General features: G+C 41.7%; 1 protein-coding gene across 1 annotated transcript in view; it reads right to left on the bottom strand.

The window, feature by feature from the left end:
• The window catches only part of LOC144685416 (nuclear receptor subfamily 5 group A member 2-like), a 105,755-nt gene that overhangs the window by 23,917 nt on the left and 58,189 nt on the right, over window positions 1–23,649 (bottom strand). Inside the window, exons 5-6 of the mRNA XM_078549877.1 lie at window positions 13,739–13,858; window positions 7,482–7,629 (exon numbers count right to left, since the gene is read on the bottom strand). Of these exons, the coding sequence (XP_078406003.1) occupies window positions 7,482–7,629; window positions 13,739–13,858 (268 nt within the window). The remainder of the gene's footprint in view (window positions 1–7,481; window positions 7,630–13,738; window positions 13,859–23,649) is intronic.

Below are 23,649 nucleotides of genomic sequence, written 5' to 3' on the forward strand. Positions count from 1 at the left end.
CTGTCAGAAGAGGTATCGGTGGATTATGATGCAGTAAAAAGGGCTATTTTGAGTGCAAATGAATTGGTTCCTGAGGTGTACAGACAGAAATTTAGGAATATAAGGAAACAGCCTGGTCAAACTTATACTGAGTTTGAGAGAGTAAAACAAAGTAATTTTGAGAGGTGGATATGGGCATTAAAGGTAGAGACAACATATTCAGCTCTTAGAGAAGTAATTCTTTTGGAAGAATTTAAAGATTTAATTCCTTCAGTAGTGAGAACTTATGTAGAAAACAGAGGGTTAAAAAGGCTAAGCGAGCAGCAGAGATAGCTGATGATTATGAGTTAGTCTATCGATCTAAACATTTTTTGTGTCACCCTTTTAAATCAGAGAAGGATAGAAAATGGGAAGGTGAAAGGGAGGTAGGCAGTCAGGGAAGAGAAGGAGAGCTGGAAGTTCTCAGGAGTTTTCCTTCAGACCAAAAAGGAAGATGATGAGGGTAGAAGTGACACTCGAAAACTAAGTTGCTTTTATTGTAATCAGGTAGGGCAAACAAAGTCAATTGGAGGTTACAGGGAAAACCTGTTGCAGTGGTTGGAATACAGAAAAGTTCTGGAAATTACAGTGCTATGGGCTCTGAGATCCAGGCACAGGAAAAAAACAGTGATTTTTGTTAGGTGAAGCAGGAAGAATCAATGATAGGTAAAGAAGTGGGAATGTGTCCATAATTTATCCAAGGGAGTGCTGAAAGGCAGGTTACAGAAATGGTAAAATATTTTGTATGTGAAGGGAAAGTCCATGTGTACAGGGTGGAGCAGACAAAGATATTAAAATTTTAAAAGACACAGGATCTAGTCAATCCTTAATGTTATGGGATAGTGATATTTGTTGTTCAGAGGGAGAATTACAGGAAAAAAATGATAATAAGTGGGATTGATGGAAATGCTAAACCTATTCCATTGTGGGAGGTAAATTTAAAGCGTAAGTGGAAAACAGGTGAGATGATTGTTGGAGTAGTGAAAATTGCTCATCACAAGGGTTCGATTTATTTTAGGTAATGATATAGCTGGGTGGCAGATGTTGGTGGTGCCTACTGTAGTCGAGCAGCCCATGGAAGTGCATTCAACAGAGGTGTTACAGAAAGAACACCCTGGATTGTTTCCAGATTGTGTAGTAACGAGATCACAAACTCAGATTAAAACAGGAAGAGGAGGAGGTTAAAAGACAGGGAAAAGATGCTGATATCCAATTAGCTGATACCAACTTTGATAAGATTGTTGAGGGAGAGAGATTGGAGGAGAATGAAGCTGAAGTGTTTAGTTCAGTTAAATTGGTAGAGTTACAGCGGAAGGATCCATGAATAAAGCAGTTATGTCAGACAGCTTACTCAGGAACAGAGGCAGAGTGTATTCCAGAATGTTATTACCTTAAAGGTAACGTGTTAATGAGGAAGTGGAGACTGTCTCATGTTTCAGCAGATGAAAGATGGATGTTAGTGCATCAGATAGTTGTACCATCTGGTTACAGAAATGAAATATTGAGAGTAGCTCATGAAATTCCAATAGGGAGACATTTAGGAATTAGGAAGACTCGGGAAAATACAAAGACATTTCTATTGGCCTGGACTGCATAAAGATGAAGTCAAATTCTGTAAAACATGTCACACATGTCAGGTGACATAAAAATCTCGAGCAGTGGATTAAACCGGCACCTTTAATTCTGATTCAAGCATTTCAGGAACCTTTTATCAGGGTCCTGGGTGATTGTGTAGGGCCCCTCCCTAAGACTAAAAGTGGAAAGCAGTACTTGCTGAAAATAATAGATGTGTCTACAAGGTGTCCAGAAGCGATACCTTTGCGAAATATTACAACAAAGAGAATTGTGGAAATGTTGACTAAATTCTTCACAAGATATAGTTTGCCAAAAGAAATACAATTGGATCAGGGTTCAAATTTCATGTCACAGCTGTTTAAGGGAGTAATGAACAGTTTGGGAATAAAACAGTTTAAGTCAACAGCTTATCATCCTGAGTCACTAGGGGCTTTACAGAGATGGCATCAAACTTTAAAAACTATGACGAGGGCTTATGGTCAAGACTACCCAGAGGATTGGGATAGGGGAATTCCATTCTTGTTATTTGCTATTAGGGATGCTCCTAATGAATCGACAGGATTTAGTCATTTTGAATTAGTCTATGATCATAAAGTAAGGGGACCACTTATGTTGATTCAAGAGAAGTTAGTGGATCAGAATTCAGAAACTACTCTGCTGGATTATGTGACAAACTTCAGAGAAAGATTGAACAGAGCATGTGAGTTAGCTAAGGAACATATAAAGATATCATGAAGGTGGAGGCAGATAAGAGAGCCACAGCTCGTAGTTTTTTTGCTGGGGAAAAGGTGTTAGTCTTATTACCAGTATTGGGCGAACCATTAAAGGCAAGGTTTAGTGGACCTTACAGAATTGAAAAGAAAGTGAGTGAAGTAAATTATTTAGTAAATACTCCAGATAGAAGAAAGAAGCAGAGGACGTGTCATGTAAATGTGCTTAAAAAGTACTTTGACAGGGTAGATGACCTGAAGGAGGTATTAGTGGTGGTAGATAAAGAGAAAGAGGTAGAAATAAAGGATTCTGAAATTGATTTTCCTCTAATCAAATTGGATAATGAGGGGGGTACTTAAAATTTTTAAGTAATATTGAGTTACCTTCCATGCAAGTGTCAAAGTGATTCGGAGAAGCTATTGCAGTCACACAAAGCTATATGTAGGAATAAGCTGGGGAGGACAAATTTAGCTACACATGATGTAAATGTGAGTGATTCAGTTTTGATAAGGCAACATCCCTATAGATTAAATCCAGCAAAATTATCACAAGTACAGAAATAAATGAATTCATGCTTCAAAGTGACAGCATTGAGTCTAGTAGCAGTAATCGGAGTTCGCCTATTGTGATGGTATCGAAACCGAATGGAACACAAAGGATTATCGAAAAGTAAATACAGTGACGAAAGTGGATTCCATAGTTGGAAGATTGCATTGAGAAAGTGGGAAAGTCAAAGTTTATCACAAAGATTGACTTGCTGAGAGGATATTGGCAAGTACTGTTATCAGAGAGAGCAAAGGAGATATCAGCTTTAATGACACCAGATGGACTATATCAGTTTAAAGTTATGCCATTTGGTATGAAAAATGCACCAGCAACATTTCAAAGACTGACAAAGTAACTGAAGGGCTGAGCAACTGTGCTGTTTATATTGATGACTTGATAGTTTTGAGTCAAACATGGGGGTAGCATTTGCAACATCTGAAAGAACTGTTTGACTGTAAGAAGCTAATTTGGTGATGAACTTGGCTAAAAGTGAATTTGCAAAAGCACAAGTTACATATCTAGGCCATACCACTGGACATGGTAAGGTGGCTCCAAGAGATGTGAAAGAAAGTGCCATTGTGAATTTTCCCATGCCTACAACAAAACGAGAAGTTTTGAGATTTCTGGGCATGAGTGGGTTTTACTGGAATTTTAGCGGCGTGGTTACTCCATTGACTGAACTATTAAAAAAGAACAATAATTTTCAATAGACACAGGAGTGTCAGAAGGCATTTGACAGTTTAAAAACTATATTGACTACGATGCCAGTTTTGGCAGTACTTAATTAAGCTGAGCACTTTAAGTTGGCAGTTGACGCAAGTGAAGTAGGTATTGGTTCTGTACTGTTACAAGAAGATGAAACTGCAATTGAGAAACTAATAGGGTATTTTTCCACAGAAGCTGAATGTATATCAGAGAAGATATTCAACGATCGAAAAGGAGACTCTCTTGGTGTTAGCATTGCAGCATTTCGAGGTTTATGTTGCAAGCAATTCATCAGAAACAATTGTTTATACAGATAACAATCCTTGAAAATTTCTGGACAAATTTCGAGACTGAAGTGCAAGACTGTTCAGATGGAGTTTATTACTGTAACCATTTAATTTACAGATTATACATGTGGCTGGATGAGAAAATCTAATTGCAGATGCATCATCGAGAACTTAAAGCTCAAAGCAAACTGGACATTTAAAAGTGGACACTGGACTGAAATGACCTCTGTTGATACAAAGGATTTGTATATATTGTTATGTTAATGCATGCACCTGGTAATGTAATAGTTTGAGTATATAGGTAAGTATAGTAAGTAATGTAATATGGGTTGAGAAAATGAAGGTGTCTTTTAAAATTATGATGGTTTATTTTTCCATAAGGATGGAGGTGTCATGTAACTAACATATTTTTTCACAATATTATTGTGATTTGTTGTGTAGATGGTTCTGTCTGTGATTTAATTAAATTAGAGTCAGAAATGATCAGAAGTTAGGGGTGAAGGCATTTAAAATGCTAATGAGTAAACATGGATGAGGGCAGCATGTGGGGTGTGAAAGAAATGAGCATTTTTAGATAAGTGAAGGGGCTGTTTAGGTTTCAAAGGGATGATAGGATGTTTACAACTAACAAGATAAGTAAGGCCAAGCCGTATGTTTATTTTTCCCAAAGGTACTGACTATATTGGCAGCATGAAAGATTTTATATTATGGGAAAAGTAAATTTTCAACGACATGTAGGACAATGGAATTTACTGATTAAAGGGAGAGAAATATATATAAAGAAGAATGGAAGGCTATGTTGGGTAGCCATGTAAAATCTTGAAAGGTAAACCGTGAGACAGATTTGGAAGAAATCTCTAGCCACTTGTTAAAAAGCCTTTGGAATTCCACTGTCAAGTGGCTGCGTGTGGTAACCTTGCTCAGCTGCCTATCTAAATTTAAAATCTAGTTTGGATTTAAAGAGGGTGTATAGCTGGGAGTCAGGTTAATTAGGAATTTTGGGATTTGTTATAGTATTGAGTGTATGTAATTTTATGACGTGCTTGAAATCTTTTCTTTTGTTAATAAATGTTTTAATTTAGTTTTTAAAAGCTTTAAAAGGTGTTAGTGGATTCATTACTTCTGAATTCAGTGCACAAATCTTCTCGTAATAAACACAAATTGCAAAATGATTGTGATAGTGTGGCCAAGTTTCCCTTGTGGGTTTGGTCCACCTGGCACATATCACCTACCACGTCATAACAATTTGCATACCATTATATAAGGCTAGCCCGCCGGATTTATCAGTCACCAGCACCAGGCTTTGCAGACAGCCCCACAGCATTTTTAGGGAGGCTCACGGGCAGGTCTCTAACCACCAGACCAGCCGTTAGGCAGGGGTGGCTTTGTACGGCTGCAGGGCCAGGGCTTGCTTGGAGAAAGGGGAGAAGGGGCCTCAGGCAATAGAAGAGGCTGCAGGGTGAGGGCTATATGAAGGAACGGCGTGTCCCAGAGTTAGTGCAGGGGCACAAGTTGATCTATGCAAGTGGCCTCAAGGTGGTGAGGGCAGAGGGGCAGTCTCCAGAGGAGATGAGGCTAGATGAGATGTGAGGGTGTGTGTGAGAGAGTGAGTGGTGATGTTCCTTGAGCTGGCAGTGAGTGAGATGCCAGTGAATGTGTGATGGGCTTGTGAGTGTGAGAGTTTAGAGTGATGAGATGGTTGCCTTACCCTGGCGGCATGGATGAGATCATTCATCCTCTATCTGCATTAGATGGCCAACCTCTTCTGTGCAGCATTGGCACAGATCACTATTGCCATCATCTACCAAGCCGGAGTGGTGAGATTGCTGCCCCATCCTGCGGCCAGAGCGAGGGTACAGGACATCACAACGGGCCTCCACGGCATCCAAAAGGCACTCGAGGGCTGCAGTCTTCTTGCAGCAGTCCTGGGCTGGAAGCACTGAGATGTGTGTACGCGGCTCTAGTTTAAATGTGGCGCACGGTGTGATGAAGCAGCGCGGTGATGGCATGGCGGGCGAATCTCAGTCCTCCCGCCATGGGAACTGCGTGTTTCCCGGGAATGCGTAATTAATGCGGCGGGTTTTGAACAATACAATGTGAGAAGCCACCATTGCAGCCAGCGGGTAAAACGTCTTTTTACCCGCCCACTACCGCACTTAGTGCAAATCTGGAACGATTCCTCCCACTGATTCCGGAATAGGAAGGTTCTGGGACCCTTTATTCTATTTCTGCTTTCCCCATCCCTATCTGAATAAATACAATTTTCCACTCTATACCTTTAATTAGGTCGTACTTTATTTAATATTGTTGTCCCTTTACATCCTGAGGATTGCCAAACTTGAGCTCAGCAATCGAGTCGCAGTTTTATTTGTTTTGTCTAAGAAGAATAGACGTGTGCACAAGGACAAAGCTGGATTTACCAGAGACTCTCTGGCAGTTAAACATCTAACATCTGCAACCCAAAGGTTTGGAAAAGGCATCCAGCTGACGCACATTAGAACAGAGATAATCATCCCGATTGTGCTAAGCCGTAACATGGCTATTTGTTTCAGTTCTACTATCACTTTCTACTTATTCAACGGCCTGTTAGGCTGGTTTGAAAGAGAAAACAGTGTTTCATTTTCAATTTACTTGCAAGAATTATAGCAGTAAACCCATCTTGCAACAGACTGAAGTTATAAAATATTGGGTTTCATATTTAATATCACTTTCTACTTATTTAACGGCCTGTTAGGCTGCTTTGAAAGAGAAAACAGTGTTTAATTTTCAATTTACTTGCAGGAATTATAGCAATAAACCCATCTTGCAACAGACCGAGGCTATAAAATATTTAGGTTTCATATTTAATACGAAAATCGAAAAAAAAAATTTTGGTGTTTTATAATTTTTAAAAATACGACCATCTGTTTAAATAATTAACATTTTCTCCCTTGATTTCCACTGATTTCACAGGAGCTTCATATGATTCATTGAATATTGTATTAATGCTGTTTTAAGCATTAATCTACCACAAAGGTCAGGGTTGGACCACATAACCACATTAATGCATATCAATGTATATTTCAAACTGGCTCAGGACAAATCTGTAACAAAATACTTCTGTTGAGTCAATGGAACAGGGTTCTCTGCAACTGATAAAACCTACTTATTAGATTATCCATGCTGGTAAGTATTAACTGTTGATATTTTGTTGACGGTGTAACTAAGCAGTAGGATTTCAGAGAACATACAGAAGCAATATTAACCTAACTTATCCAGTGGGGAACTGACAATATCCGGTTATACAGCTGCTCAGGTTTAGTCCCGGCTGACTTCAGTTAAAAGAAAATCACGCCAGGTATAAATGGTGTGGCCGACTCGAACTGGTTGTTTTCCCTTTGAACAAATTTGGTTAAAAATAAAAAAAACTACTGCGGATGCTGGAAATCCAAAACAAAAACAGAATTACCTGGAAAAACTCAGCAGGTCCGGCAGCGACTGCGGAGAAGAAAAGAGTCGACGTTTCGGGTCCACACGACCCTTCAGCAGAACTCCTGTGTGATCCTAAGTATAGTTTCACACAAAATGACCAGATAACCTGCAATTCAAACTGTTGTTCCATTTCACGACTAATTAATGAGATCAAAGTGTGTTGCTTACCAGGGCTAAACAAGAGCAGGAACTTGAAGCAGACAATGTCCCTTCTGTCGACCTGTAAAGATTGTAGTTTAGCTGCCAGCTCCTGAGCTCTCAATACCAAATTAATGAGAGTTGCTCCAGCTTGGTTGGCAATTGTAGACAGCTCAACCTGAATGGGAAAAGAAAAATTGTTGTCGTTTACTGTATGCGTTAGTGCACGGAATTGCACTCCTGAGGAATTGAACATTTTCACACATGAGATCAAGTAACACGCTCCTTGGCCGAGGAGTTACCAAGAGTGAAACGACCACAATTCCTGCTGCACTGCCTGAAATCCTGCATTGGAAAAGCACTCTGCTTTTCCCAGAGAAAGGGTAATAATATTAGGCAGATTTCTCTGCAGGGATTAAACATTGTCACCATTTGGACTTTTTTGTACATGGAACTATATGAATGTTCAAGCCCTTGCAAAAACTGGGGGTTTCAGTGCTGAATGTGTGCACCCCTTGGGTAGCTGTTTGTCTTTATATATCTTCCTCTTGGAGTCTGAATACGCAGGGCCTTGGACTACTCCCTGAATTATTACACTAATATCTCTCTAGGATTCAAAAACCATGGGTTCAGATATTTTTGCCCCTAACCCCCCTCTCTAATCCCCAAAGCATTCAGCTAGCACATCAGCAGAGAAGGTTGAAGTAGGCCTCCAAATTGGATGTTCAAGCACATTTATATTTCACAGCCGGAGCAAGGCAACAACTTACAATATTTGGTTCCAAGGTGTTCCGCAAGATGCTATACTATATTTTGGGTTTAGATTTCCACTTCTCAGGCAGAATTTTATAAGCCCCAGGTGGCCTTCCCATACCCATCCCGACCTGTCCACAATTTTACAGGGGGGGGTGGAGGGGGTGTCAGGAGAAGCCTAGGGCAGAAAGCCTGCCCCTGCCCCAATTGAGGCCCTGAAGCGGCCATTTAAGGGCTGCATCCCACTCGCCCTCAATTTTGAGGATGGCGGGTGACACGTCCAGCAGGTTTACTTCCTCGGGCCTCGGGGGGGAAAAGAGAAATGGGCCCTTCATCACTAGCCCCCTTTCTGAGCCAAAGAGGTTGTCCGGTAGTAATTATGAACTTGGTAGTGCCACTGAAAACCCAGTTACGACCTCATTTTTCAGGGTTTTCAGGGGTTTTTACAATGAGACTAATAGGGTAAAGGGGCAGTTTTTGCCAGTTCAGTGATTTTACCGGATTACAGGCTCAAAGGGCCACAGCAGAGCACCCTATAGAGAAGTATAGAATCCAGCAGCCTACGGATTTCACCATTGACTCACACGTGCAGACTCTAGGGGCAGGATTTTTCAGTCAGTGCGCGAGGGCGGGCCCGACATGCCGAAGCGTAAAATGACATCGGGCGTGCGTCCTGACGTCATCGCGCAGTCCTACGATATTTCGTTTGGCGGGTGCGCGCCGGAGATGGCTGCATGCCTGCCGATATGTAAACGGCCTAGCAAGGCCATTGAGGGAGTCATTGATGTAATTGTTAACACTGCCCGTCCAACCTGAAGGTTGGGAGGCAGGCGAAAAGGCCAAGCGACATTCGCGTTTTTAGGAAACCACATCCACGAGCGGGATGAGGTTTCCTAAAGCTTTTATTAAATAAATAAATAATATTCCGCAAAATCAAAACATGTCCCATTGCATGTGGCACAGTCAAGTGAGGGGACATGTTTAATTGAATTTTACACCCATTTATTTAATATTTACAATAGCGCTGAGACAGCTCCGTGCCTCAGGGAGATTGAAGCGATCTTTCACGCACATGCACAAAAGAGCGCTGGCCCTGACCCCCACCCCCCCACCCCCCGCATGCACAGGTAGCACTGAGCGCAATGGCTCATGTCATACGCTGGGCCGGCCTTGATTGGCCCGCCTGCATAAAATGGCGGCACAGAGCCGATTGTGGGCGGCGATCGGCTCTGCAACCGCCCCCTGCCACTCCCGCTGAGCCCGCCCGCCACCTGGAAAATTCAGGCCCTAAGATGCTGTCAGTTTTAGAGGACTAATGACAGCAAACACTGGGCAGTTTTGCTGCGATTACTATCTCAAAATCCAGACCATTATTTCACTGGTATCAGAACTCAGTCATGATATCTTGCAGTGCAGCAGGCTCTTAAACACAATATTGGGCTGGATTTTATGGCAGTTTAATAGAAGCACCCAGATAATAAAAAAGGAACAGGAGACAGTGGCCAGAATGTTCTGCTCCCAATGGCGGTGGGCGTGTTTGGCAGCTCGAGCAGGCAATGTGACGGGAAGGCCAAAAATCAGTTTCACATCATCACAAAACCAGTTTGCGATTGTCCGCTTCACCCATCAATGGAGGGCCGCATTTCCCACCACCACACGTTGGGAATCTAATTTCAATACTTAAGCATCTGATTATAAGCCCAGCTCAGCGGAACCATCTCCCTACGCTGGATCCTTCAAGCTCGTCGGTGTGATTGCACACCGATGTGTTTCACAACTGTACATGAGCGGCATGCACCTGGCGATCTGCACTTCCCTCGCGACTTCGAGGTTTGTTTGCCTCGCAGTCATCAGCGCCAGGCTTCACAGGCAGCACCACATCACCTTTAGGGGGTGCCTGTGGGCAGGTCTCTACCTACCAGACCAGCCGCAAGGCCAGGGGGGGCTTTTCAGTGGATGCAGGGCTAGGGTTTGCTTGGGGAAAGTGGGGGGGAGAAGTGGCCTCAGGCAAGGGAAGCGGCTGCAGGGTGAGGGCTGTACTGGGGAATTGGGGTATCCCAGGGGGCTTGTGGGGGCACACGTTGATCTGTGCCAGTGACCTCATGATGGTGAGGGTCGAGGAGGCAGACTCCAAAGGAGATGAGGTCAGATGACGATGTGAGGGTGTGTGTGTGAGAGTTCAGCTTTAATGTTACTTTCATTCCAACCCGCGTGGCACACTCCCCTCCTGCGAGTTGGCGAGTTACTGCGTGGGTCCCATGCGCCACTGGTAAAATTCCTGGGAATGTCCTGGGAAGATGGCTCTTAACTGCTTCCTAAGCAACCCCATATGGCTTCCAGGTTGCCGGCATCACGTTCAGCCTGCCCGTGGGGAAAGTGGCCAAAGGCAAAAACACATTGGCAAGTTGGCCCAACACATATTTTTCAAATTTTCCTGCCCTCTCCCCCACACTGCCTCCAAGGGCCTGGTAAAACTCCCCCCACTCCACCCCGTCCTCCCCCCCTTGACTTCAATGGAGATAAAAATCAGGTTAGTTGTAAAGCCACTGATTATTAAGTATATAGCTAAGGATTTTATATTTCTCCATTCGTTAATTTTACCCCCAAAAAAATTGTGTATATAAAACAGAGGACATTTATCTTCAGTCACATTTTGTGTTTGCTCAAGCAAAGAAGCATAAGTAAGGAGGAAGACAACATTAAGATGCCTTTATTCATCATGTGCTGACCAGCTCAAGACTAGCACTGTCAGACATTTGGAAATAGTTCATCGGTCTGTGTTTTATTTTGAGAATGCGAAGCTTTAACGTCTTTAGAGTTTTAAACAGTCATAATAATCTTTGCAAATCAAAAATAGTTACAAAATGCTCTAAAAGTCTGATAACGCCATTCGTTGGCTTCGTGTGTTACTTTTAGCCTTTGTTGCTTTTGCCTTTAAGCCAAAGCGCTAATTATTTCCAACTAAAATGAACAGCAGTTTCAGTTGCTGCTTTGTGAATGGTGGTGACTTTCTCAAGCCAGCTGCTATAAACATGAGCATGAAACCCAACTTTCATGTGGGAAACTGTGGACCTAAAATCACTGCAGCATGCTGAGGATTGTGGGAAAACTAACACAAATGTTCCCGGCTGTGATCTGTGGACACATTCAGTGTATCTTTAGATCTGTGCTTCTCTCTGATACAGAGAGGCACGTGGCATTTGCAAGGGATTATTTGACTATTCTGCTCCTGAGAAAAACTAGTTTTATTTTGTCAAGATCGCATCGTTTTCACAAGCTAATGTGTCCGAGATGCAATAATTCGTATTCACATTAAAAACAGCAACAGAAACATTAATAAATGTATATATATGTGAACGAGCAAATCAAAATTAAGGAGTGTAGTGGCTCTTCGTGCAAAGTTAATCTAAAAAGTAATGATCTGTTTATAAAAGAAGTATACTACAGTTTGTTTGGGTTCTGAATAGTCAAAAACTTCATCATGTGACAAATCTTTGACCATGGGGCCCAATCTGATCCTGTTGTCTACAGTGAGAGAATCACTGGATCTCAGACAAGGAGAAAAATCCACACTGATACTTTTTCCATCCACTCTAGGCTGGGGATATTGAAACAAAGTATGGGGCCTGCTCCCAGCCCCTCCCCTAGCCACCATTTTCACCCCAAATGTGGGGACCTCAAGGATTTAGAATATTGTGAGCAATTTTGGGTCCCGTATCTCAGGAAGGATGTGCTGGCCCTGGAGAGGGTCCAGAGTAGGTTCACGAGAATGATTCCAGGAATGAAAGGTTTAACATATGAGGAACGTTTGAGGGCCCTGGGTCTATACTCGATGGAGTTTAGAAGGACGAGGGGGGATCTGATTGAAGCTTACAGAATACTGAAAGGCCTGGATAGAGTGGACGTGGGGAAGATGTTTCCATTAGTAGGAGAGACTAGGACCCGAGGGCACAGCCTCAGAGTTAAGGGAAGACCTTTTAGAACAGAGATGAGGAGAAACTTCTTTAGCCAGAGAGTGGTGAATCTATGGAATTCATTGCCACAGAAGGCTGTGGAGGCCAGGTCATTGAGTGTATTTAAGACCGAGATAGATAGGCTCTTGATTGGTAAGGGGATCAAAGGTTACGGGGAGAAGGCGGGAGAATGGGGCTGAGAAACTTATCAGCCATGATTGAATGGCGGAGCAGACTCGATGGGCCGAATGGCCTAATTTCTGCTCCTATGTCTTATGGTCTTATGATCAAACCAGAACTTCCTTTGCGTGGCTCAGTATTAGGCCATCCTGGACAACACCCTATGCATCGGGGAGAATTTTCTCCCCGTCGGGGGGCGCTGAGCGGGAGTGGGCTCGGACGGGCACGCAGCCAATCGCTGCCTGTGATCGCCTGCACGCCACCATTTTACATGGGCAGGCCAATTTAAGGCCCACCCAGCGTGACGTGCGCCCGGAAGCGCTGAGCGCTCCCGGTGCAGGCTGGGGTGGGGGGGGTGGTGGGGGGTAGGCTGAGTCGGGGCCTGCGCTTTTTCGCATTAGTTTGATTTTGAAAAATTTAAATAAGATTTTTTAAAAATTTAAGACATGTCCACTCATGTGGCAGTGTCACATGAGCTGGGACATGTCTATGAATGTCATTAAAAAATTTCTATTAAAGTTTAAAAGCCTTTATGAAACCTCATCCCGCCCGTGGATGAGGTTTCATGATAAATGCGAAGGCCGCCTGGGCTCTTCGCCTGCCCCCCCGCCAACCTTAAGGTTGGATGGGCAGCTCCGTTAATTATTTTAATTGATATTTAAATGGCCTTAACAGGCCTTTGACAGTTCGGTGGGCGCACAGCCAACTGAAAATCTGAATGACGGGCGGTGATGTCGGCATGCACACCCAACGTCATTTTACCCGTCAACGAGCGGGGCCCACCCCCGAAGATTCTGGCCATTAATTTAATCAAAACAGGAATGCATCTAATGGTTTTAAAATGGTTATTATAATTGGATGATGCAATTTAACTATATTCCTGTTTATTTAATAAAATCATACCGGTTAGAATGGTTGAATTCAACAAGAAACCAGAGTTTTGATCTCAGAATCAAATTCCATTCTTCAGGAATACATTTGCCCAGTCTCAGCCTAGTCAACTCGAGGAAGAGGGGGTGGGGGGGAGCTATCACTCACCTACCCCTCCTGTTGATGCATAAACTGAGTCCCCCTAGCCGAAAACAGACGAAACAGAAAAGCTTTGGGTAACTATAGGAGAAGGGTAGAAAACATTTTAGTTTTGGGTTTGTAACTAAAGCCACCAATTGGCTTAGTGTTTCCAAACTACAACAGGGGAAATGCTTCAGAAATACTTCACTGGCTGTAAAGCGCTTTGGAATGTCCTAAGGTCATGAATGGTATTTCTCTCTTTAAAGCACCAAATATTTTATGCATTTAATCCTTTATTAGTACTGAAAGCTGCCATGTATATTCGTAGTATTTCTGTCGAATAATGAGTCAGAGATCATTTTGCCATAGAACCATTGGAAAGCTCATTACCTCTTGGCTGGTCACCAGAAGAAGACTGTTTTCCTTGCCATGGTGCACTTGTCTGCAGATATGGTCCAGTACCAACAGCTCGCTCCAGCAGTTCTGCAGGAGTTTCATTTGATCATCCACCTAAAATTCAAAATGCTGCATTGTCAGGTTAGAAATGCAGTTGCTGCACAAATGCAGTCTTATTATGCATAATCTCCACACCGCAATGTTAAATATAAATTTAAGAGTTTTTATTCAATTACTGCCCACACGGGTATTCGTTTGTAGTTCTTTGCATTTCTCTGCCTGTCTCATAGCAAGTTCCTCTCCATTTTATAAGTACTAGATCTCCTGCATTGTTACCTACTGGTAGCCCAGGAACTGCAGTGTGGTTTCTGATATGAACAGTAGAAACTAGAGTAGACCACTCAGCCCCCGAGCCAGATCCACCATTCAATTAGTTCACGCCTAATATGCATCTCTACTTTATTTACTCGCTGTTTTCCCATATCCCTTTTGTTCTGAAGAATTTCCATTTAGATTAACAAATAAAACGCATTAATTGGTAAATCAAACAACTTTGAATTTAACAATGGCTCACCTTTACCTTATAAAATATTTATTTTTTGCTCTATGTCCCACAGAATCATAATCTACTCTGATAATTCAATGTTGTTTATCATAGAAGACAAAAATTAACTATTTATTCAAACTGAGCAATGTAAGTAACACAAAAAAATGGGAATATCGAGCTCCAAAAAAACAAAGATGATCAGATAATTCAAAATTTAGTTGCTTTGAATTGAGACAATTTGGGCGTGAAATTGAGCTCAGCAGAACAAGTGTTTTTGGTGATAGAGGTGCTATATGGGGGGCAAAATGCTGTCTGAAGTGCACATGCGCACACTCTTGATGTGAATTGTGCCGGATGTCATATTGGTAAAGGCTTTAGTACAAATATGCAGCCAAAGTCCAGTGCAATGCAGGCAGATCATGCAGTATGCAACATTGATTGACACCAGAATTATCACTTTGGAGCTCAATGCTCCAGCTGACACCCTCACTTAACTTCGCACAACCAGACATGTATTCAGCAGCAGACATAGCGCCCCCACCCCGCACACCGCACACCCTCAACAGTGCAATTTAGAGGGATCCTCAACTGCTTATTGGTTAGTTGTTGGTTGATTTCTTCTGGCTGTTGGTAGAATTCTAAAGTTGGTTGGTGCTTTTCATAGTTGTTTCAAGTTGCAGAAGTCTACAGACAGTGGTGTAGCAAGTGCTGAAGGATTTTCTTCTGCATAAGCCAATCACTGTCCGGGATGAGTGCATGAGTAGGCTGTCCCCTTGGAATAGAGCATGACTGGGAGAATGAACAGAGGTAACATAGAGCAGAATAAGCTGCTAGAAGAGGGAGGAGGAGGAGGGTCAAGAGGGAGGCAGCAACCTAGATAGCCCCTTTCTGCCTGGGCTATACACTAAGAACTTTTTTGAATGAGATACCAGTTAACACAATCATAATTTACCATTCACTAACTCTTTACCTTCCCTCTATCACTGATCATCACATCACCTTCTTGGGCTCAGTGTAAACATAAAAGCCACAACAATACAAGCATTCTATACCAATTTCTAAACAAAATCATGCCATATTCCATATAACAATTAATCACTCTTGTGTATTTGCTTCTTCTTAGTTTGCACCTTTTCCTAATGCTTCTAATCAGAGCTACTCCAATGGCTACGGTATTGGTGAAAGGCTGATAACTTTCGGTGGAGATAACTGCCAATGACTTTGGAGGACAACCTCCAGGAGCAGTGTGCTGAGAAGGCTGGGCTTCAGACTACACTGTCATGGCATGGGCAATAGTAGTCTGGGCTGGCTGGCTGACAGGCAACAGCAAGGATGATGGTAGAGTGGCAGGGATGGAAGCAAGTGCCAACCTGAGAGGTTTTCATGTTGCAGGAAGCCACTGCTACTCCCTGAGTGGCGCTTCTGCAATCCTAGTCATATGTTGGAGGACAGACTGCTGGACTGCTGTGACACACTGCAAGCCCTCTGGTACCCACAGCCATGATGACAGCAGTCTGAGCCAACATGGCAGCAAGATGAGTTAATACGTGACCTCAGTCTGAGCTTACACTTCAGCACTCAGACCTCTGTGGAAGATGTTTGTTCTGCAATGGAAGCTGAGACATTGGCTATCAGAGGCAACATCATGGTCGAGTCCATAAGTGTGCTAATGGAGTTGGCCACTACATCAACAAGTGGTCATCCCCTCTACCCTCAGCACACACATCAGCCTACCTCAGTGACTCAAAAAAACTCAGTGCAGCCAACACAGTTCCTCAAAATTTTTCATTGCAGTTTACGATAAGAATGAAAACCCCCATGTTGCATCTCTCTGATACCTGATTCTTCAGGTAAGCTAAAGTACAGATGAAACCCCAAGATCCACAGTTAAGAGTAGACAATTTGGGGTGAAATTTCTCATTGCTAGTTCCAACATTAAGTAACCTAATTAATGGGTAAATTTAGTGATTTTTAAAAAGAAGTTGTTTTACAAACTTCATTTTTAGCTGTACATATTGACCTGAGTGAAGGCAGAGGACATCGCCATATGATGGAATATCTACTTGACTGAGGTTGAATGCCAACTCTCTGACCACTCCTCCTATCTCTCTCAAACATCCGCTGTTTAACACCAAACTATCATTTAGCAAGATATTACTAAAGACTCTCTTCTGGGAACAATCCCCCATTGTTTCTGCTTGCTCCTGTCCAACCAAATTTACTTCCTTCTATCTTGGCTTTCCTTTTCCCTCTTCAGCAGTCTCTAACCACATATATACATGACTACTCTGATGGCCTTTGCCATATTGAGGCCACTCTTGGATATCCAGTCTCCCTAAATCTCTATTCCTCACTAGAACTTGTTGATCATTTCTTCTTGGAATGGTAGTCTAACCAGCCCCGTGCTCCTGTAAACTTGCCAGATTTTCCTCTCTGCCATTGTGCTGTAACCACTTAAACCTCCCCTAGACTCATCTTTTGTTTTTATACTTGTCCCATTGTTACCTAATTTTGCCTCGCACCATAATGGCATTTAATCACACCTGTCCTCCACACTATCATAGACCTCTCCATTTTGTTATTTCCCCATTTCTTTGCCTGCCTCTATACTTGCTTAAAAACTGCTAATCTCGAACATCTTTCAGCTCTGATGAAAGGTCATCGACCTGGAATGTTAACTCTCTTTCTCTTGCCACAAATGCTGTCTGACCTGAGTGTTACCAGCAAGATCAGTTCTTATTTTATATTATATAAAAAGTAAGGACTTTCTAGTTTGGATACACTCTTTGGATCTTGCAAGAGCAGAAAAAATATCTTCACTGGCCCAAGGCAGTAGAAGAGGCATCTGGCCCCACCCCTCCCAGTAAGTTCAAGGTGCATGAAAAATGTATCCCAGGAGGCAGGTCTGATTGGGGTTTGCAAAATCCAGTATGGCATCAGCTTTTAATGAGCGCAATTAGCCAGACTCTATGGGAAATCATTGCGGGGTGAAAGTGGATATGGGCAATGGTGAAGACTCGCTCCCTTTCAGTGGAGTTTTTGAAGGTCTTGCTATAGAAGATGCAGTAAAGGAAGATGTCCTTTTTGTATTACAAACAGATCAGCCATGATCTTATTGAATGACGGAGCAGGCTCAAGGGGCCGAATGGCCTACTTCTACTCCTATTTTGTACGTTTGTGTGTATGTTCTTTTAATTAGAAGAACACCCTCTTGTAAGATCACGAGTTCGAGCTTCGTGGTTGGGAGCATGGTGATCATCTTATTGCAACCTCCCAGTTCCATTGGTCTTAGGATCAAATGTGGAATAAGTTCAGGAGATATGCCAAGGTTAAGTGTATCCATCTTTGTATACGCACTTACTATTTCACCATGGAAGGCATGGCTCAAATGAAAATGTTGGACTGCTCCACCCTCAATGCAAAGCAAGATCGTCATTTTTGGCACCTTCTCTTGTATTCCATTGTTTGCACAGAAGCTATAGTTTGGCATGCTAATAGTTTAGGGTGCAGTTCTAGTTTGGTATACTAATAGTTTTCACACAAGAGTTCAAACTTCAGCTCTGATGAATAATGTCTGTTACTGATTTGATAAAGAAAACACTGGGCTCTGAATGATCTCTACTATTGTAAAATTACTGAACACTAGGGGGATGCTGTTCCTTATTTAATATGGAAACACTGGCTGAAATACTTCAGCTAGAAATTGCAACGTCGCTTTCACACTAAACTTTTACAATATCCAAGTTGATGATAAACAGAGATCAGACTAGCCAAAACTTTCTGCTCCAACCGGAGGTGGGACATCTGTCTGTTCATATCACCAGCAAAGACATCAACAAATTTCTGGCATCAGCCTTATCTAAAGTTTTATGTGAGCTCCTAGCATTAGGGAATTTACCACCAGAAAGGATGGGAGAGGGGGGAATGGCCACAGCTTCAGGCAACAGGCAGCTCCAGCAGTTTAAAGGTTTTAGCCAGCATGAAAAATGTTTAAACATTTGTTGGCTTCAATGTTATGATTACGACATTCATAAGATTATTATATTTTGGGATTGTAGCTTTAAATTTAGGGTAAATGAAGAGGGTTATTTGACCTGTTCTGCAGTCTGTCTGACAGTAAGCCTGAGTGGTTTGATTTTGGAGATCAAAGGAAGGCTTAAATTGTTTTACTCAGAAGGTGCAAGGTATTTATACTTGGAGACAGTGGCAGCAATCTAGACTCTAAATTTCCCAAAGTCCCAGAAAGGTTTTGTAGCATTGGGCTGTAAACTGTTGTACTGTAAACTGTCCACTTACCTCTAAGGTGGATGAGAATTGGGATCAAGGATAGCTAATTAGCATTTCTACCTGGATGCAAGGTTAATGTGTTTTAAATTGCCGTGGGGAAAGAGGGCAGAGGAAGCCATTTTTGAGATCAGGTTACAAGCTTCCCTACAAATCAATGAATGTCACAGACAGATAGCAGAGGTTCCGTGTGATCAGCAGAGAGAAGAGGCTACTTTGGCTTTGTGCGGTTTCACAGCCCAATGCAGGGGAGAGACGGTCTCTAGTCGAAGAGACGCATCCTGCAGCCATCTAAGGATTCTGACATTGTCAGAGGAAGAAGAATCATTGTAACAGGCTTTACTGCTGGCAGTGGATTTGATGAACTCTTGGAAAATTGAAGCAAGCCCCTGGAGACAGTCACTTGAAATTAATACTCAGTGGAATGAGGACACTGAAACCCATTAGAGGCTGGGACTGTTTGCCATAAGGACTATAATTCCATAGGGGGTGCACTGTAAGATAAGCATAAAAGGGCAAAGTTCCTTTCTGTAGTTTAAAGTGTAAGTTGTCTACAAAAAGAAAGCAGTGTTTAGTCAATAGTGCTTTTTAGTCATTTGTTAAAATAAAATTTTTAAAATGTGAAATCTTGACATGTCATTCTTTCAGTTATTAACTGGAAGTTCAAATTTCTTTTTAAAAGTTATTGGTCTCTACAGGGATCCTGACAAAATTGAGGATTTATCCGGGCTTTCAGATCCAATGGCTGAGACAAGTAGAGTGGGTTTTGGCAAAGTTTAAGCAAACAAGATTTCACAGTGACTTTTGATGCATTTATTGAAAAGTTAAAAATTGGCTATGTCCATTGCTGAAGCTTTCCTCCAAAGAGATGGTTTGCCTTTGAGTGCTTTGCAACAGATAAAGATTAATTTAAAAGCAGAGGCAGATAAGTTGGAAATAGAGTTAAAAGTGGGTGCTATAAAAGCAGAAATAGTTGATATATTGGCTCAACATTTGAACCTTGGTGAAGAGAACGTAATCTAGATAAAACACAACTTGAGTTGGCTAGGGTGCAGTTACAAATAAAAAAAAACTTGAACTTGAAAGAGAAAAGAAAGAGGAAGAGAAAGGGAAATATGAAAAATTGAATTACTGCTCTAACGAGCACCAGAAAAGGAAGCCCTTGAATTTCAAGGGGTAAGAGAAAGAGCAAGCCTTGAATTGCAAAGAGCGAGAGAGAAGCCAGGAAATTTGAACAAGATAGGGAAAGGCTTTGATCACATGAAGAAGGAGTAGCAGGTAGATTTGATGACAGGCCAGGTTTAACACCTGATTTTGATTTGCTAAGGAATATTCCGTGAGGAAGGAGTTGAAATGTATTTTGTCTTATTTGAGAAAATTGCTACAAAGGTACAATGGCCGTAAGAAATTTGAACAATCTATTACAATGTGTCTTGGTAGGAAAAACACTGGAGGTTTATTCGACTCTTTCTGATGAACAGGAGTCTGCAGATTATGACACAATTAAGACTGTGGTGCTTAATGCATATGAGCTAGTTCCAGAAGCTTATAGGAAAAAAACATTTAGAAACTTGAGGAAAAGACAGAATCAGACCTTTGTGGAATTTGCCAGATCAATGGTACAGGGCAATGAAGGTCAAGCACCTTTTTGAAAAACTTATATAATGTGTATATATATGTATATATATTTGTAGTATTTTATATTCAAAATCAGAAAAATTAAGCACAATTGAATAACCACAAAGTACTGGGCAAAAGGTTACAAATAGATGATTTTTGACTTGTTCATTTAAGTATTTCATGATTGTTTCCCCCCATATTGTTTTCTAAGTGTGAAGTAGTGCCTTTATTTGCTAAGATTTGCCATTTTAGCTCAGTTATATTTTATCTCTGCTACTGTATTGCTTCCTTCTGCATTACCAATTGTTTTGTCTATACCTGCCCCTTCCTTCACAAGGCATGAATCAGGTAGGATTGCATATGTATGGGCAACAGACTTCCAATCTTAAACTAGTAACTCTTTTTCACATGTGAATCTGAAGTGTATCATTAAGTTACTCGACTGTCTGCATTTATTTTTAATGAGGGAAGCTAAATAATTAATCACGGGGCTACTGTTTTGTTCTTTGCTAAATATGAATAACAGAGCAGCGAGCATCAAAAATGGAGTGAAGGAAAATCCACACAAATTAATTTTAGGTGTGCACTGTATCCCCATGTAGTTTGTTACAAATTGATTTGATCCAAAGGCCCCTTGAGATAGTTTTCTAAATATCTCAAATTCCCAATTGGTAGCATCTCCGTGTGTGGTTTGCTAGTCTGTCCAGTTTTTGCAGATTATGAACATGTCATTTTGTTGCATGTTAATGTTTAATGCACTTGTGGCATAGAACAACTCCTGAAGGATAATAAATGAGGAAAAAATCTTGGCACCAAATGAAATAGAAACGTGGGAGGTTAAATTGGTCTACACCAATCATACAAAACAGTCTGATAGTGAAGGAGAAACCCATTTTACCCCCACCTTGATTTTCTTTTCCATTAAAGCCAATGGAAATCGGGTGCAGAGAAAATCTTTGGTAACGTTGTACAGAAGTGGACATGTTCGTTTGATTTGAGTTATTAATATATTGGGCTGAATCTGAACTCCCAAAAACAGGTGGGTTGGCGTTGGGTGAAATGTTAAAAATGTAAAAACCTGAAACCTGACTCCCAGGCCACCCACTTCTGGGTTTAATGGAGGTGGGACAAGGAATGAGCAGCCAAAACGCACTCTGGAGGCAGGTTGGCCAATTAAATATTTTAACAAGGCTGGCTTCCAAGACTTCAGGATAACCCCACAACTCAACTCAAACTCATAGAATGCTTAAGAGAGAAAATAAGTGCCCACCCTGGCCCACTCCTCCCACCAGACCACACCCTCCATCCACATCCCTCCGTTCAGGGATTAGACCAGTCCATCAGGGTCAGGTGCATCCCATCCTTGGGAATTGGGCCCGTCCACGCTCCCAATTGCAGGCAACCCACCTGGGCGATAGTCTGCTCTGGAATGCGCCCCGTCCAACTGGAAGCCAAGCCTGTCAATCAGTCTGACATCAAGGTGATAAGGTAGCTCAGTGGCAGTGTGTCTGGGTGAGGGAGGGTAGCTCAGTGACAGTTGCAGCAAAACTACACACACAGGGGGAACCTGAACCTTTGGGTTTCCCAACAGAAATTCCACCCCTTCCCGCCACCCCACAACTTTCGCAGCCTTTTCCTGTCAAGATTCAGCCCATTGATCACAAGATCTGCCAGTTGAATCCGATTCTTAGTTTGTAATTACTGGTATAGGTTGAGGAACTGCAGTAATAGGAGCCATTGTAAAAGTAGGAAAGAGTTTAGGAGTTCAGATTTGAGTTCCAGAATTTCCAAGTCAGTCCATCTGGACTGTGCTGATTTTAATTGCTTCATTAAAATTGGACTTTTGCCCTAGTTCAGGAGATTTGGCTTTAAACACCTGTCTCTTTAAGAAGATTTTAGTGTGTCTGTACACTACGATTTGCTTATTCTCAGCACACACAATACCCACTTAATAGCAGTATTATGTTTCATAGTTTATGTTCCGGTACCTGGGGTAGCTCTTAGGTAAGTGATTATTTATAATCCAGTAGACCTCTCTTTTGGAAAGCTCGAATGAATCAAGCTACTTATCTCACCTGCAAATATCAGGGCTGTGAGATGGTATCACCAGACTTGCAGGTGCATTAAGAATTGAGGATGATCTGCTACAAGAATGGCCACAATCCTCTACACTTTTAGCAGTGGAAATAAGACGGTAACTAACAAGCTGCTCATAACTCAGAATGATCGATTAAATGGGAAAGTTAGGGAAAGTGTCTGCACTTATGCAACCAAAACAAAACTAATGAATTAAAATTAAGTTTTGCATTATTTTGAGTCCATTCAGAATGTATCTCTATAAACCATTAATTACTAGAGCTAGTCAAAAGTAAAATCTAATTTACAAACAATGAACCAATTGAAGCACTTTACTGGGTGTTCTCTGCCATCATTTACCAATACTTGTTTATAATTGCACTCTAAAAATCACATTATTTTGAAGTATTTTCCTAGTCTCGTTATTAAAAAGTGATTTCAGTAAAGGTTTATTCTGTTACCTGCTGCCTAACTGTAATAGCGTCTGATAAAATGCTGGCAAGTGAAGAAAGGAGATTTGAGCTTTATTCTCCACTTCCTTGTTCTTGTAAATAAACTCTAGAATCTAATCCAAAATGATATGCAAATCTTTTTTCATACTTAAGTTTAAACCAAAGGTACATGTGCCAAGACACTGGCTTTTAAACACAAATTTAAAAATGTATTCATTCCAAACGGTCGTTGCAATTTTAAGAGCAAATAGTCGTAGGATGTCTTCAAGCCAATATATAAAACAGTCAAATAACCATTGTTACCCTACATGTCCTGGTCTTTGCCAAAGGTGCAGTTCTCTTTTAATCACCAGCAGGTTTATTTTGTGCCTCTATCACTTGTGTTAATAACTGTACTGTTCTCGGCTGCACAGCTATCATTGCAACAACTGAATGATACATTGTGTTAGTGATAACCATGCAAACAGTATTTATTTTTCATTTGGCAGCTGAGAAAAATTCCCTTTCACAGGTTTTCCAATTTTTTCATCAACCTCCCACCACTTACTGATAATAACTGGGAAGGGATGCTGTGGGACTGTGTTTGCTGCATGTATGAATTGTGTGTGCTGAGTTTTAGGGGAGCCGCCATATTGATAAGAGAACAGTATCCAATTAAAGAGGGCGAAGAAAGCAGCTTTCATTCCTGTGGCATGTATGCTTTCGCACAGACATGCGGGTTTGCCAAGTTTCTCCCCATACCACCTGCATGTAACACTGTGTCTCTGAAGTTCATACCAAGACAAAGAACAAAATAGATCTTCTGTTCGTGTTCCTTAACTCTTTAAATACTTCTTGTAGTCTTATGGTAACCATTTAATTGTACCATAGAAACCTCCCCCTCCAATACAATTTTATCTTTTTTTTAAGTTTGCTCACAAAAATAA

This window comes from Cetorhinus maximus, chromosome 10 (genome assembly GCF_964194155.1).
Source record: "Cetorhinus maximus chromosome 10, sCetMax3.hap1.1, whole genome shotgun sequence".
NCBI classification, from domain to species: Eukaryota; Metazoa; Chordata; class Chondrichthyes; order Lamniformes; family Cetorhinidae; genus Cetorhinus; species Cetorhinus maximus.